Source organism: Rhododendron vialii, chromosome 1a, assembly GCF_030253575.1.
Source record: "Rhododendron vialii isolate Sample 1 chromosome 1a, ASM3025357v1".
Taxonomy (NCBI): domain Eukaryota; kingdom Viridiplantae; phylum Streptophyta; class Magnoliopsida; order Ericales; family Ericaceae; genus Rhododendron; species Rhododendron vialii.
Window position 1 is genome coordinate 20878985 of NC_080557.1, and position 16847 is coordinate 20895831.

The 16847-nt window shown below is 45.1% G+C and overlaps 1 protein-coding gene across 1 annotated transcript in view; it reads left to right on the top strand.

Moving 5' to 3' along the window:
* The window catches only part of LOC131329398 (uncharacterized), a 35712-nt gene that overhangs the window by 10551 nt on the left and 8314 nt on the right, over nt 1-16847 (top strand). Inside the window, exon 5 of the mRNA XM_058362500.1 lies at nt 48-116. Coding sequence (XP_058218483.1) covers nt 48-116 — 69 coding nt within the window. The remainder of the gene's footprint in view (nt 1-47; nt 117-16847) is intronic.

Genomic DNA, 16847 nt, shown 5'->3' on the forward strand with positions numbered 1-16847 from the left:
TATATTGCTTTTCTAGTACAATTTTTTTGTTTCACTCTTGGTTGCAGTGAGAAAAACAAGCATGGACACCGAACTCGAAATCATGTGGGACAACTGGATCAACTTTCTTCTATAAGGTAACCATTGTAGCTAATTAAGTTGACTCTGTTATGTTCTCTTACCCAGTTAACTTGGACCAAGCATGAGGTTTCCATGGCAATCCTATGCACCTATGTATGCATCTTTCACATTTGAAGGACCTTAAACATCAATGAATATAGTAACCTAGATTTATTAACAGTTTATTGCAATTTTTATTTTCCCTTTTCTAGTTTTTGTACCATGCTTCCTATATGATTAATTGGTAGCTAATTTGATGTGTTCTTAGCTTGCTTATCTGAAAGTTTCTTTGTAATGATATGATTGTTTGTGTGGAATTTGAGACATAATTTGGGAACATTATCTCTCTCTTTTTTCGCCTACATTAATAGGCAATACAGATCGGTTTGCCTCATACGTTGTTCTTGTGTGCATGCAGGTCTGGTGATGCTTAAGAGATTGATGAAACATATCAAGTACTTGAATCATTGGAATGGAGTGCTGCTATATCTTGGATCTGTCGATTATATTATAGCTGGAGAACTACTCATGGTGACTTAGTCGAATTGGGATCAGCTCTGGAATTTGGTCTTGTAGGAGGGATCAGAAAAAAACACCGCTAATAGGTTTGATTTTCTTCCATTTTCTAATGTTACTTTTGCTGCTGCCTTTTAGCCTTCTTTTCTGCCATTGTGCCTATTGTTGCTGATTCTGGGAGCTATTTGTAGTGCCTCTTAAGTTTAGGCTCCTAACTTACCTCATCCTTCTTTTCTACCCTTGGCTCTTATTGTTGTTTATTACCTCCTCTCCAAGAAAGGATGAGGCTCAAACTCACAGCTCACCGAGAAACACACATTGTAGTAGATCTCTCTCAAACCAAGAAGCCCAAATGAACTATATATGTGTCTGCCTACTGATGGCTTTGGAAAGATACCATTAAAGGATTTAAGATAGTTACCATTGATAATAGAAGTAATAGCATATATGAACCGAGTGATTCAGACTTCTAATGTACCTGTACCACTTGAGCATGTATACGAGTAATGAGCAGCATGGTGGCTCACTCCTCTTAAGTCCCACGACCTGCTCCATAATTGATACTTGCACCACTTGAGCCATTTGCACCACTTGAATACTGTACCTGCTAGCTACACAATCTCGTCATTTGTTGCTTGCAAGGAATTGATATACCAGCCAAGGGATGAGCACACATCGAATCTGCTTGCTGAACCATTTGTGCTTAATATGTTCACACCATAATTGCCAAGAAATGGACCTCAAATGCAGATTGTAAAAGATGCAATAGACATAATATCAACAGCAATAAATTACATTGAAAGCATATAGCAGTGACATTTTATAGCTAACGAAACCAGTAGGACGCAAAAGGTGAGACAACCAAGTAACAATTTGTTAGGTAGTCAAGTTCCATTCATTTACAAACTAGCGAGCTTGATCACCTTTAGCTCGAGACATGAGCCTAAACCTGACCTCTGAACAGATTTTATGAGTCACAATAACAGCAGGGCAGTTAACATTTTGAAACTTCCTTAAATTCCTCTCCTTCCAAATCTGGTAGATAGTGATTGTGAAAGCCAATTTAATGGTAGTTACCCTCAATGTGAAGGGACTTGGCATTAGGCCTTCCTCCTCTATTAGGACTAGTGGTCAATGGTGTATCTGTGAAAGGGGAGTATGTAACACACCTCAAGGGAAAGGTGCAAGAGTAAGCTGAGAAAATTCAAGAGCAAGCTGAAAAAATTCAGGAGCAAGCGGAAGGAATTGAAGTAGCAAACAATAAGATAGACGAGCTAGTAGAGGCAAAACAGGAACAGGGGGACTTTGGCTAGTGTTATGGCGTTTCTTGAACACCAAGGATTCACTAGTTAACGATTTGCTGGTCAGTACATCATGCTTTCCCTATTTATACTCATAATGAGAAAACTGGGAGTGGGCTGTAAATTTTTGTTGGTTTGGTCTTCTGCCCTTCTTTTTTTTTTTTTTTTCCCTTTTTGAGCATATGTTTTCTATTTATAGAGATTATGAAAGTTTTTATATGCTCTCATTTGATGTTAACTATTTGTTCCTTCTTGATTAATTGATCTCTATATCTTATATGGCTGAAACAAGTTGTAGACACCCCAATCTAGTTTCCCAATTATTTTACTTTGTTTTTCGATTTCTTGTTTTCCCGATGATGAATCAGATCAAAAATAGTCTTGAAAGTGGAATGGTTTGAGCTTGAAGTGAGTGGAGCCCGTCCTAAACCCAAAAAACCCTAAATCAAAACCCTGACCTCAGGTTTGACCATTGCGCGATCTATTGGATCCCTCGCGCGATGCTTCATCTTGGTCAAAGTCAAAGCCTTGACTGTTGACCATCACGGGGCTGGGTTCACCATCGCGCGATGAAGTCACTCCCTCGCACGATGGTCAACACCTGTCACTTTCACCTTTTTCCAGCTGGATTGTGTGATGATCAGGGGGCTACAGTCCTGAGGACATTTTCGTCGACTAAACAGTGTTCTACATGTGCATGGGTTGCACCACCTCACAACCACTCCCATCACCCTGTTGGCCTCTTCCTCCACCATAGGAAGCTGACCAGCCTTGTTGGCTGGTTGCTAGGCCAAGTTCTCCACCCACCTTGCATCTCTCTTCTCCTATATATACCACATTGGTTTTCCAAGACTAAGGTTACCATTTTTCTCAAGCAAAAAATACCCTACAAGCCCAAATACACTTCATATCTCTTCATTCTAACCACCTCCATATACTTATTTTCCAAGCTACACCACCTTGTTCAAACCATTTTCAAAACACTCAAGCAAAGGTATAATTCCTTACTGTTTACTGTTTTGATCCCTGAGGGGGGCTGGCAGGGCCAAGGCTGGTAATCTATAATCCTGGTTCTAAAGTCAGCAAGGTTACAAGAAATCGTGCATTGGCACTCCCACGCGCGATGGACCCATGCACGCACGCGACAGTTCTCGTCATCGCGCGATGGTCCTCGTGGGGATGGGAAGCTAGTTTATTTCCTATTTTATCAATGTTATGAATAACTGTGAAGCATGACTTAAATTGATTCACTGTTTTGCATGATAAAATTTGTAGTTTAACTTAGAACTCTTATTCATTAGCCTGGGAATGCCCCTGGGTTGCTTCTAAACATGTCTCAGAGCCCAGGCGTGCAAAGCAATTCCTGGAAGTCTAGTCATGACACTCGCGCGATGCACTGACTTCGTCGCGCAATGGTCGGCTTGTTTCCAGCAATTGCCCTTGCATGGGCAACTTGCTCTAAAGGCCTCTGTTTTAATACCCCCACTGTTTTGGGGTTGTATTTTATTCCTGTTATCCCTGTTTGTAATAATTATTTATCTTCAGTATATATAAACTGCTTGGTTTGACCCTAGGTGTGCACTGGTCCTTCCAGAGCCCAGAAAGGGATGAGATTCAACCTGCTGGTAAGACATCAACACTTGCGTGATGGAATGGGAGTGTCGCGCGATGGTTGACTTGCATGTATGAAGTTCCATGCATGCAAGTTGGCTGTTGTTCGCGATAATTTCAAACCAAGGCACTGTTTTGATATCCAGTCGCGGTTTTGAATTTTATCTCATGTTTTTGTTTAATATTTCATCCATCCATGCCATTCTTATATCACATGCTGCAAATGTGTTACAGTTTTAAATCCCCGATTAACTGCTCCCCCACCCTAACTGGCTAAAAATTATTTAATAAAAGAAGAATCACAAATATTTTCGCAAAATGCTTAAGTAGAGACCAATCTCCGGATTGGACGAGAAGGGTGCCTTAAAACCCTTCCCCTCTCGTAACCTGGCTCTCAAACCCATATATGGTTATGACGAATTGGTTCCTTAACTTTTTCAAATCAAATAGCGCGGCAGGTGCTTCGAAATTCGGTTCCTTGGGTGTCGGACCTTCAAAACCCAAGTGGCGACTCTGTATTTTGCGAGCGCTTGCACTCGCACTTGCCGTCCGTGCACGCGCTCCCTCGATTTTCGGGTCCTCGCGTTTGAAAATCCGAAAATTTCCAAAGGTCATGCTGCCCACAGTGGCGACTCCGCTGGGGATTCAATCGAACCAATATTAATCCATGCTTGAAAGTTTAATACACTTATGAACAATCCTTTAAAAGTCTGTCAAAATAGTGAGCTTCGCGCTGCCGAAGGTTGGAATGGTGATTTAACAAGACCTCGTGTCCGGCCAATCCAATCTGGGACTTTTTTCGATTGATCACTTGTGTAATTTCCTTTTAAAATGGACTAAATAAAATGAGCCAAATTTGAAAAGGCATTTTTGCGATCTTGTGATTCTTCTTTTCTTAAAATCAATTTTCAGCGTTCTTCACTTGCATCGATGTGGGATAAACCTCGTTGGATCGTTTTGGCAATCCGGCACGGTTTACCGGAGCTCGGGGACCCCGAATGACCAACAACCTTCGACGATGATGAGTCATTCTACTGTTTGACTGTTGTTCTGCGATTACGCAGGCAACGGGAGGTATATCTTGGCTCTAGTCTGAGGAACCCGTTACAAGCCAAAACCAGCCTTTGCATATACGAAGCACTAGCACTCTTCAAACTAGGACAGGTACCTGCAGGGTAAGATTTACTTGCATCTAACCCCCATATACTTTCGTGTTACTACTTTCCCTATCGCATGCACTGTACATACATACCATTTGCGTAGGAGCATGTTTAGGGCAGCTTCTAGGTTCTCAATTCTTTGAGTCTGTCTTAAAATGTTAGGACACTGCTTTGGGCCCAATGAAGAGTCATGCATCTCGATGGTGCGTGTTGTCAATTTTCAAAGTCCTTAGATCAGCGAGGCTTTGGGATATCAAACCTTTCTAAACCTTTGTCTAATACCTAATCGAGGTTTTAAACAAAAAATAAGGAACAAACAGAGAGAATGTCGTGATGCTTATACCACCTTGGTTATCGTGTGCAGCAAGTACACCGTTCAGGCTATGGCGCTGTGTCGCCTAAGCCGCCCCGGTTCCGGTATCACGTCATCTACACCGAGTTGTTCCAAGTTCAAAAGTTGAAACTTCGGGAATGGAATAGTCAAAGGCTTAGGCTAGTTTGACATCTCTTAGTATTAGTCGATTCAAACAAGGATACACCCTCGAAAAGATTTTCGAGGATTCTCGCGGTGTCCGAACATTTCAAGACAGACTTCTCTTCTAGATCTAGAGTCTAGGACGACACTGACGACGGTGATTGCGCTTTCGCTTTAGTCTTTTATTTAGATTAAAGTTATTGCAGGACCCTTATTAAGCCTTTTCTTACTTTACTGCAAGCAAAGTTTTGAACCATTGCACCACCACGGAGAGTATCGAAGCAGAAAGGCAAACCCACTTGGGAACATTTGCATCAGAATCCGGTTCAAAGGCTAGTCAGGTTACAATCCCAGTCAGTCGCAACGGAAGACTCTCTGTGTTCTCTGTTGGCTACTCTTCAGTCAGGTTCGTCTTCAGTTATTCAGGAAGTTAAACCCCCGACATAGCCAACTCCTTCATCTAGTTCCTCTGAAATACCGGTCATGGCAGATCAACCCCAATCACTCACTGTGGAAGCAATGTTCACAAGCCTTCAGAATAGTATCGCCACCATGCAACAGAGAGATGCTCAAACAGAAGCCAATATTACTCGTTTGAATGACCTCTTTAACACTCATCTTTCGCTAGTGGCAGAAGTGGGAGGCGAGGTTGATGAGGATGTTCATGCAGAGCCCATCTTTGTCGAGGACCCAAATCATGCAGGACGGCTCATAGTTCAGCCTAATTTGAGAGAAGCTCGCCCAATAGCCGCAAACCTGAACCCTGCTGTCCTTAGGCCTACTCAAAAGCTTGATTTGGCTGCTCTTGTGGCCAAGATCACCAAGCTGGAGGAATCTATCTCTAAATTTGAAAGGATCAGTGCCGGGAGAATCGACTTGGACCGTCTATGTTTGTATCCCAATGCCAAGCTTCCCGATAAGTTCAAAATGCCAGACCTAACCAAGTTTGATGGCAGTGGTGACCCTAAGACTCATCTCTATAGTTATCACGCTGCTATGAAGCTCTTGTCAGTCGAGCCCGAGGCCATGTCGCAACTGTTCCCTCAGACTCTCTCCGGTCTGTCTTTCCATTGGTTTTTGTCGCTTGACATAGCCAAGAGGAGGACTTGGGAGGATATTGCTGCTGCGTTTATTTCGCAATACAGTTACAACTCCCTGCTGAAAATGATGACGCGAGAACTTGAATCCACCAAGATGGAAGCCAAAGAGTCCTTCGCGGACTTTGTCAACAGGTGGAGAGCCAAAGCCGCTCTAATGACTGATCGTCCAAGTGAGAGGGATCAACTCCGCATCATTTTCCGCAATCTTTAGCCAAATTATGCTAAGCATTTGGTTCTTGTTCAAGCGTCGGCAAACTTTGAAACCTTCTTCGACTCTGGCCTGGCCATCGAGGATGCGCTGCAAAGTGGTATTCTATCGAAAGAAGAATCCTCTAACCCTCCGAAATCAAAACCTTGGGCATACTCTAGCAATGCCAATGCACTATTTGGGGGTGGGACTTTCTCCAACGCAACAACCAGTGGCACCAATGCCTCCTCCAACACTACCAATCACATTGCCGACATCAATCAAGTGCAAACTCCAAGAACAACCGTCCTCGTAACCAACCCCGCAGTTTCTCCGCATTCGAGGCTCCATTGTCCTCTGTTATGGAGAAATTGATCAAATCGGGTCATCTGAAACCCCTTGATCCAACCCCTCTACCCAAAAATCCTTCACCCAGTTTCAAAGCCAATCTCTACTGCGCCTATCACCAAGGGGCTGGTCATCTTACAGATTCCTGCTTCCACCTCCGTCATGCGATTCAGGATCTTATAGATGAAGGGACCCTTTAGGCTCCACCTCCACCATCTCAAAAACCAAACATCCTTTCCAATTCCATGCCAAAGCACAATGCTGCTCCACATATCAACCACATATCCTCCAGCTCCACTCGAATCGACCTTTGCTCCACCATATTCAACCCCACTGACCATATAATCCCAGTGAACCAGCCCAAACCGGTTGTAACCATGCCTTTGGAGTCAGAAGCAGAACTCATGTTCATTGGTGAACCCTCTCGTCCTAATCCAACTTTTCAACTCCTGCAGACAGGCTTTGATCTCTTAAATGACATCATTGGTGATCTCCATGATGACCCTATTCAGCCTGGACGACTTGGTCCCACCTAGACTCGTCGTGATCCTATCCCGGTCATAACAAATCCTAGTTCTTCTCAGAACTTTGAAAGCCAATTCAAGGCTGCACTACCAACATTCTTCGAACAAGAGCCTGGACTCAGCATGCAGGCCGTGGGTTGGTCTATAGCCGACGGTGATGATTATACCGCTCCTTTAATCCAAGAGTGGAACCAACTTGGGCTAGAAGACTTCCCGTTACACCCCGAGTATCTCCCGCTCCCTCAGCATGACGAGGCTTGGGACAAAGAATGGCAAGTCGGACACAACCAGGCGATGCTCGATCCTTTGGATGGCATTTCCTTGTATATGTTGTTCCAACAGCCTGAGCCTTTGCTTCCCGAAGAGGAATACTATTGGGATCCTGAGCCCACTTGGCAATTTCTATTGGATTTCGACATTAATCCTCTTCAAGGCTATGCTTTACCAAATTACATGACTCACTTTGTTGAGGACAATTTTGTTCAAGAAGAACCTTGTGTCTTAGGGAATGCTTTCTCCCTTCTAGTCTCGACAGGCTCGGCAATTCGATATCTGATGTCGAGCAGGACCCCACTTTCTACATTGTTGATGAAGGACTTCCGCGCCCTACAGTTCCTTTTCCGACTAGGGAAGACTGCAGTATCATGGTCACGGACCTTGTCCCGCCAGCCGATCTTTGGGATGTCGATGATATAGTCAATATCCAAGTTGGGGCAGAAGTTTGAACTGTCAATTGTTCCTTAGCAGATGGCGAACTTTGGGATGTTCCTTTCATCGCCAACTCAGAACCTGTTGCAAAGGTCACGGCGGTCAAGGATTTGGACCTTTGGGACACACTTTTGGTAAAGGACTTGGCTGAGGATTTTGGTTTAGATTTGGAAGTGCCTATGATGGCATCAGGGACCGACAAAGGGAAGCGCAAACTGGGTGAAGTCCCTGCTGACCTCTGGGATATTGATCAAGACCCTTAGGTCGTGCCCTCTTTGGGAAACGTTCACAATGTTGCGAGGAGTGGACGGATTTTTCAGCCTGCTAATCTACAGGCTGGAAGCTCGTCCAACCCTTCTAACCGAGGGAACGAGCCCTCTACCTTCCCAAGGTCTGCACCGCTTGAGGTACCTGCTGGCACTTTGGATACGGACATGATTCAGAAACAACTCAAGCGGATTCCCGCTGCTATATCGATCTGGGCACTGATTTGTTCTTCCCGTGAGCATCGGCAGAAACTGTGCCATACTCTTTCCCGTCTTAAGATTCCAGCTGATATCACTCCCAAAGCGATGATATCTCTCATCCTCCAACCTACTTTCAAACACACTGTGATCTTCACTGACAAGGACCTGCCGGTTGAAAGGTTCAATCAAAATCGCCCCTTGCACATCACTGTCAAATGCCGAGGGCTCTGGGTTCCGACTGTTCTCATCGACAATGGTTCCGCAATCAATTTTTGCCCTTTAAAGGTGGCTTATCGTCTGGGGTTGACTAAAAAGGACTTTGCACCTTCTAATCTGGCCATTAAGGCATACGACAACACTCGTCGTGTGGTCGAGGGTACGCTGATGCTGAAGCTCGATGCTGAGGGTTTTGAAATGGATGTTGAATTCCATGTTGTTGACATCCCTGCCACTTTCAACCTTCTGCTTGGTAGATCGTGGCTCCATAGATCTGACATCATGGCTATGCCATTTACTCTCCATCAAAAGGTCATGCTAGGACTTCCTACTGGCACGTTAACGATTTACGGGGACTCAGGCATTTGCCCGCTCAAGGAGGATGGTACTCCGATTTTGGGAATTATGCACGGTGAAGAAGACGTGGACCTTGGAGGTTTCTCCTTTGACACATCTGGCTCTGTTTTGGCCATCAACGTGGATGGGGACTTCATCATAAGCTCTGTTGCTTTGCATATCATGAGGAGGATGTCCTATCTACTTGGCTTGGGCTTAGGGATTCACCAGCAAGGGATCCCGGAGTTCCCTACCTTTCCTTCCTGCGAGGGCCGCTTTGGTTTGGGGTACATCGCCTCAGCCAATGATGCCAAAAGAAGGAAATGTGCGGGAAAGCCTCAAACCCTCTATGGTGATCCCAACAGCTACTTCGTCTGCGAGAAGGGAAACACTGTTTACACAGGGCAGGCTGAGCCCTTTATTGACTCAAAGACTGGAGAACTGCTACCGGGTTTTGAGATTTTCGCTAACGACACCTGGTCGAATAGTGATGAGGAGCCAACAAGGGTGGAATTCAAGAAGAAGCTCAATCAGCCGAAGATCAAGACTGACTGGCTGGGATCTTTCAATCAGGGAAGCTTGGAGCAGCTGTTTCACGAGTTCTCCTAAGTGGATTTGGCTGAGGAAGCTAAAGAAGCCGAAGTGCTCATGCTCGGGCCCGATGCCCTCGAGGATCCTACCTCTCTTATTACAGAAGCCAAGGGTAGCCTTAAAAATTGCATTTTCAAACCGCGCTTAACTTGCATTGATGATGTTTCTGAGTCTGAGTCTGACACGGAGTCTTCTGAGTCTAGCTTTGAGTTGGAGTTTGTGCCTCTTGGCCCTCCACGTCATAGCTTTTATTTTGAGTTTGACTCTACTGTACTTGGTAGCCCTGAGGGGCCTTTTGGAATGAAAGAATCTACTTATGATTACTTTGATGATTTATACATAAACTGTGTCGACCCTGACGATGAAGGGATAGATTTCGATGGGGACATTCCCAAGGAAGTCCGTGCCTTCATCGAAAGGGAAGATCAAAGCATGCTCAGCCGTTAAAAGAAGAAGTAGTTTCTTTAAATTTGAAAGATGAAAATGATCCCCGAATGGTTCAAGTGGGCTCCACTTTGTCTCCAGAGGAATACCAGGACTTCAAAGAACTGCTCACGGAGTTCAGTGATATTTTCGCATGGTCTCATCAAGACATGCCCGGCATTGACCCAGAGATAGTGGAGCATCGAATTCCTCTACTGCCAAATGCTAAACCCATAAAATAAAAACTAAGACGGATGAGGCCGGATTGGGTGCAGAAGATCAAGGATGAGGTCACTAAGCAGATCGACGCTGGCTTTCTTATGGTTTCTCAATACCCTACTTGGGTCGCCAACATTGTGCCAATACCTAAGAAGAATGGACAAATCTGGGTATGCGTCGATTTCAGGGATTTGAACAGGGCGAGCCCTAAAGGCGATTTTCCCCTGCCGCATATTGATGTACTCGTTGACAATACGGTGGGACATGCCATGCTCTCATTTATGGATGGTTTCTCGGGTTATAATCAGATTCTCATGGCACCAGAAGAGCGTGAGAAGACGACGTTCATCACTGAATGGGGGACTTACTGTTATTTGGTCATGCCGTTTGGTTTGAAGAATGCCAGTCCTACTTATCCGCGCACTGCTACGACCATTCTGCATGACATGATGCACAAAGAAGTTGAGGTCTATGTAGATGACATGATTGCCAAGTCAAAAACTCATGAAGGGCATGTCCCTATCCTTCGAACGACTCTGTAAGTATAGAATGCATCTCAATTCGTAGAAGTGTACTTTTGGAGTCACAGCAGGTAAGATGCTTGGTTTTCTGATCACTACTCATGGGATTGAAGTTGACCCGTCGAAGATTGAGGCTGTACTCGAAATGAAGCCACCAGAGTCTGAAAAGGGAGTGCAGAGCTTTTTGGGGAAGGTTCAGTTCATCAACAGGTTCATCGCCAAGTTAACTTTGACTTGCGAGCCGATGTTTCGTCTTCTAAAGAAGAATACTCCATTTGTATAGACAGACAGGTGTCAAGCGGCTTTCATATCCATTCAGAAGTACTTGCAGAATCCCCCGGTCCTCATGCCGCCGATTCCCGGGAAGCCTTTGATACTTTATTTGTCTGTGAATCCTTCGTCTATGGGGTGTTTACTAGCTCAAGAAGGAGATAAGGGTGTCGAGAAGGCCATTTATTACTTAAGTAAGAAGATGATCGGATGTGAAGAACGCTACACAGCTCTGGAAAAGACATGTTGGGCTTCTAAGAAATTAAGACACTACATGCTGGCTTATCCAGTGAAATTGATTTCTCGAATGGATCCTCTCAAGTATCTGTTTGAGAAGCCAGCACTTACTGGTAAGTTAGCACGTTGGTTGCTCTTTTTGGCAGAGTTCGATCTTGAGTATATTACGAGGAAATCTGTCAAGGGATGAACAGTTGCGGAATTTTTGGCCGATCACCCTGTTAATGGACCAGAGGACTCAGATTTCGTGTTCCCAGATGAGGAAGTGCTAACAGTTGTCGAGGATGTGTAGACACTCTACTTTGATGAAGACGCCAACCAAAAGGGATATGGGATCGGAGTACTTTTGATTAAACCTGATGGCTCTCATATTCCGCTTGCATTCAAGCTCAATTTCGATGTCACAACTAACCAAACTGAGTATGAGGTCTGTATTGTTGGTATGGAGGCCGCTCTTACCCTCAGTGTAGAAAAACTCGAGGTCATTGGTGATTCTAATCTTGTCGTATCTCAAGCCAACGGGGACTGGAACGTTCGCGAAGAGAAGTTGAAACTGTATCATCAAGACTTGGAGGATCTTATTCCTCGTTTTAATAAGGTTACTTTTACTCATATTTCCCGCTTGAAGAATCAATTTGCTGATGCCTTGGCAACCTTGGCTTCCATGGTTGAACTTCCTTTAGGTGTCAAACTCCGCCCTATTCTCATTGAACATCAGGACTACCCTACCTATCAGTATGTCAATGTCGTCGATGATGTAGATGATGGCCTACCCTGGTACCACGACATATGGAATTTTGCTGAAAGTGGGGAGTATCCGACTGAAGCTTCTAAAAAGGATCAACTCGCGTTATGAAGGATGGCTGCCCAATACATCCTTTGTGGAGGGAAGTTATACAAAAGGTCCCATTGTGGGATGCACAAGCTCTATGTCAATGGCTCTGAAGCTGCAAGGATTATGGAGGAAGTTCATGAAGGAGTCTACGGTCCTCATATGAGTGGTGTCATGATTGCTAGGAAAATCCTACGACAGGGTTACTTCTGGTCCACAATGGAATCTCAGTGTGTGGATTATGTACGGCGTTGTCATAAGTGCCAAATCTATGCCAACCTAATGCATGTTCCCCCTTCTAACCTCTTTGGCATGACTTCTCATTGGCCTTTCTCTGTGTGGGGCATTGATGTCATAGGCATGATCAGACCGTCTGCTTCGAACGGTCACATGTTCATTTTGGTGGCGATAGATTACTTTACCAAGTGGGTGGAAGCCGAATCCTACAAAACCCTAACTGCAGTTCAGGTTGCCCATTTTATTAGGAAGAACATCATCTATCGATACGGTGTACCTCAAGCGTTCGTGTCAGATAATGGGACTCATTTCAAAGGCAGGGTTTTGGAGTTGTTCGAAGAGTTCGGAATCCAAGTCCATCATTTGACTGTTTATCGCTCTCAAACGAATGGAGCTGTTGAAGCGGCAAATAAGAATATTGAGATGATTATTAAAAAGTCTGTTGAGTCTGCCTGTGACTGGCATGAGCAACTACCTTTAGCACTTTAGGGGTATCGGACGTCAATTCGAACATCGACAGGGGCGACACCCTATTCTTTAGTTTACGGGATGGAGGCAGTGCTCCCTATCGAGCTCGAGGTGCCATCATTGAGAATCATGGCAGAGTGCGGACTCACGGAATCTGAATGGCTTAGTGGGAGGTTTGTTGAACTCATGCTTTTCGATGAGAGGAGACTCCGTGCCTTATACCATGTTCAGGGGTATCAGCGAAAGATCGCACGGGCTTTCAACAAGAAGGTGAAGTCTAGGGACTTGGTTGAGGGAGACATGGTTACAAAGGAGATTCAGGCGCCTGTATTCGATCCCGGTGGCAAGTTTCGTCCGAAGCGTTCAGGGCTTTACATTATCAAGACCATCCTTTCTGGGGGAGCAGCTCAACTCATAGACCTCGACTGCAACGAGTTCTCCACTTTGGTGAACCGGATCAACTCAAGCGTTACTACCCCTGAGAGAAGCTCGTTGGGCCGAAAACCACAAGGGTGGGCGGTTCCAAGCAAAAATTAGAGCAAGCCTACTGGATCGAAAACCTGAGAAGGCGGTTCAGGCAAAAATAAGTAGGCAATATTCAAAACCTCGCTAGGCCAAAAACCCGAAGTGGCGGCACTAGGCAAAAGTTAGAGCGTAAAAGGAGAGTCAAAAATACTCAAGTGAACCTAAGCTTGAACTACGTTTTGACTTGATTCCTTGAAAGAGGATACGTAGGCAGTCTCTTCGTGAGATTCGGTCACATTCCATCAACATGATTCATGGTTTGCCATTTTGGAATTGTCTTCGACATTCAAAGCGGCGTGGTGTTCAACATTTGGATCAACAGGAGAAAGTTTTAAATCTTTCAATTTTATTCAAACTACTACTTCTATTACACAGCTGAGCAAAGCCTTTAAAACAGTTGAGCATAAAAACATAATGAAATGCTAGAAGCCTTAATAGGCTCACAGTTCATTCTAAATCATTGAGTCTATTAGGAGTCAGTCGTCGCTTTGTCTTCTTGCGATTTCCCTTCTTAGCCACGCTTTGTATCGATGCATGAGCTCTGTGTTAAAATCTGGTTCTGCTCCGCCAAGTTGCCGCAGGCCCCAGTTGCGCTCATATCCGGCCAAGTTCTGTGCAGTGAATGCAGGAATACTGAAAGTTTCGGTTCCGGCTCGGTGCAGTCCTTGACTTATCCCTAGCTGACGGAGAATACGACCGGGAATGTAGAATGTGAAAGCACTCAGCCCGGCTATCACCATCCTCTTGAAACCTGTAGAATTAAGGGCCATGTTTGGAATGTCCAGGGCCTCATGCCTCCAGATGATCTCATTCGGGAGCATTTTCTTCATGAACGTGTACCACTGGTTCACAGACATCTCCGGATAGATCATCCCACACTGATGCATCCGACCGGGCAGATGAGGCCAATTTGCCTCTGGTGCCGTGAGCAATCCCAATTTGTCTGATAGCCATAGCTGTATGAGTGAGTGAGAAGACAAGTAAAGAGCCATATAAAACTTGAGCGAGAAAACAAGTGAGGAGCCTTGATATGACCTAAGCCGAGAGACTAGGTAAAAGGTAAATGTGCGAAAACTAAAAAAGGTGAGTTGAGTGAGAGTTTACCTGCAGTAGGAGTGGACTACCGTCGAATACGTTTGTTTGGCCGGTAGAAACCAAATCCAAGCCCATGAGTGTCTCTGCTAGAACCAGCGGCACCACATTTCTTTAAGTACCCATTTGAGCGGCAACACTCACTAGCGAGGGGTTGACTCGCCCATTCGGAGATACTAGCAAGTAAGCAGCCAGTACACTGATCGTCAGGGAAAATCGGCGTCGAGCCTGCAAGGTGATGTCCTCTGTGTTCCCTTCAGGCCCATACCACTCCATCAGGCGCATGATGTTGATTTGCCCCTCAGTTAACAAACTTTCAGCTGCTCCCCTCGAAATGTCGAGACATGATTGCAAAAGTTTTGGCATGCTCTTCCTATAAGGTGGCACAACAACCACGCTCAAACCAAACCCCTGGAGATATGCTTGGAATTCTTCCACAGTTGGGCATAGCTCGATGTCCTCGAACCTAAAAACACGAATTTCTGGGTCCCAGAACTGTAACGCCGCCATCAGAATTTCGGGGCGGACCCTCACGTTTTGGAAAAAACAAAAAGCAGCTAGCCCATGAAATCAAAATGATAGCCAATCTCCAGCTACAAAGGCCGTTAGCCACGGGCTGATCAAGACTAGAAGGTTATTTGCCATTATAGGGGTGTTGAAAGTGCTAGCTCTTGGGGGGGGGGGGGGGGGTGCCTCACATTTGTAGGGGCATACTCTTTTATAGCCAAGGCTTGGTAAAATATCTTCCTTTTCCAAGGCAAATATCCAAGCAAGGTGGCATTGCCCCCTTCAATGCAAGGGCACACCTGTGAACTGCCCCAGAGGTATCCTGGACGGCCAAGGACAGTGACAAGGCTTTCAACGTCTTAGAGTCAAGATGGGTCAAACAAAGACAGCTTAGCAGCAAATTATCATCGTGCGACAGACTCACTTCATCGCGCGATCCTGCTTCCATCGCGCGATTATTCGGGTCCGTCGCGCGATGGTTTAGCCTGCAATTTGACAGTTTATAGCAGCTACTGACCAATTTTGGTCATTTCCCGTTCTAAGGGGTATTTTGTACTTTTGATGACTCCAGCAAGTCATTATTGGTATATGTGACTGTGTCCAAGTGTCGGATTCGGAGTATCGCGTTTAACGAAGATTTTGGACCCTCAGTGGCCCATTTCAAGGTCAAATTGGGATTTCAGGTGGTCAAAATTTGTTTCAAAGGCTTTCGCCCCATTCTCTCATGCCATACAAGTCATATGAGCCTAATATGACTGTACAGAGGTGTCGGTTCCAGTCTAGGACATAATCAAGTCGTGTTTTGCATCTTGCGTTCATTTTTGTGTCTTTTTTCGCACTTTTTGGTCTAAACTTTGCTCCAGGATGTATTTTTTAGTTCTGTTGATTTGTATGAGACATGTTGTACATATTTGACCTCATAGAAGTGTCGATTTTATCAAATTGAAGTATTTTGAGTTTTGGTTTGTCGTTACCCAGAATTTCATTTTATTTTCCGTGTCCTCGTATCTCGGTCGTGTCCTAGGGTGTGTCCTTGATTTTTCTTCTGAGGTAGTCACATCTGTACATGTTTATGTGTCCGTAAGTAGTCTCAGCATGTCATCAATGCAAGTTTAGCATTAGTGGTGCATTTTATCTCCTCTAATCTATTGCAAGAGCAAATAAGCCATGAAAATGCAAATTTTATAGTTAAACTGTGATTCTATCCATGTCGAGATGAAGAAAACTACTGCATGTTCGGTGCTTCGGCCAATCAAAATCATCATGTCTAGTTGGGCACACCTGCCCGCGAATCAAAAAGGCACGCAGGCCTCAAAATGGCTATCAAATGTCAACTGGGGTCTATTCGCTCGCCATCTACCTATCTACTTGGGCACGCAAGCCCAATATCAAAAGTCAAAAGTGCAAGAAGTAAGTGAGGCTTCGTAGTAGCCCTCAATCCTCTCCGAGCCAATCTCCATCATCGTCGTGTATCTCTCTAGGATCTTGCTTGAATCCGGGATCGTCTGCGGTGTCATCAGAGCCGCTCCTGTCGGATGACCCCTCTTCCTCATATTCCCCTTCTTCCTCCTCCTCTTTTTCTTCTTCTTCTTCCTCTTCGTCCTCCTTCTCAGAGACCTCAAGTAGGATTAGTCATTTCTTGCGGACCGGCTCGTCTTGTGAAGGCCTCTGGCGCATCCTGATTTGGTACCACTCCTCTGCGCGCACCACGGCTTCTCAGGCTGCCTCTTCACTTGCAACGATCGGTTGTGGGCCTCTCGTCTGTCGTCTAGTAGTGACCGGAGGAGTCGAAGCCCTCTCTGTCAATTTCTTCTGTGGAGGGTCTCTAGCGCTTTTCCTCCTAGGAGCCGCCTGTCTTTGTGCCTGCATGGTAAATT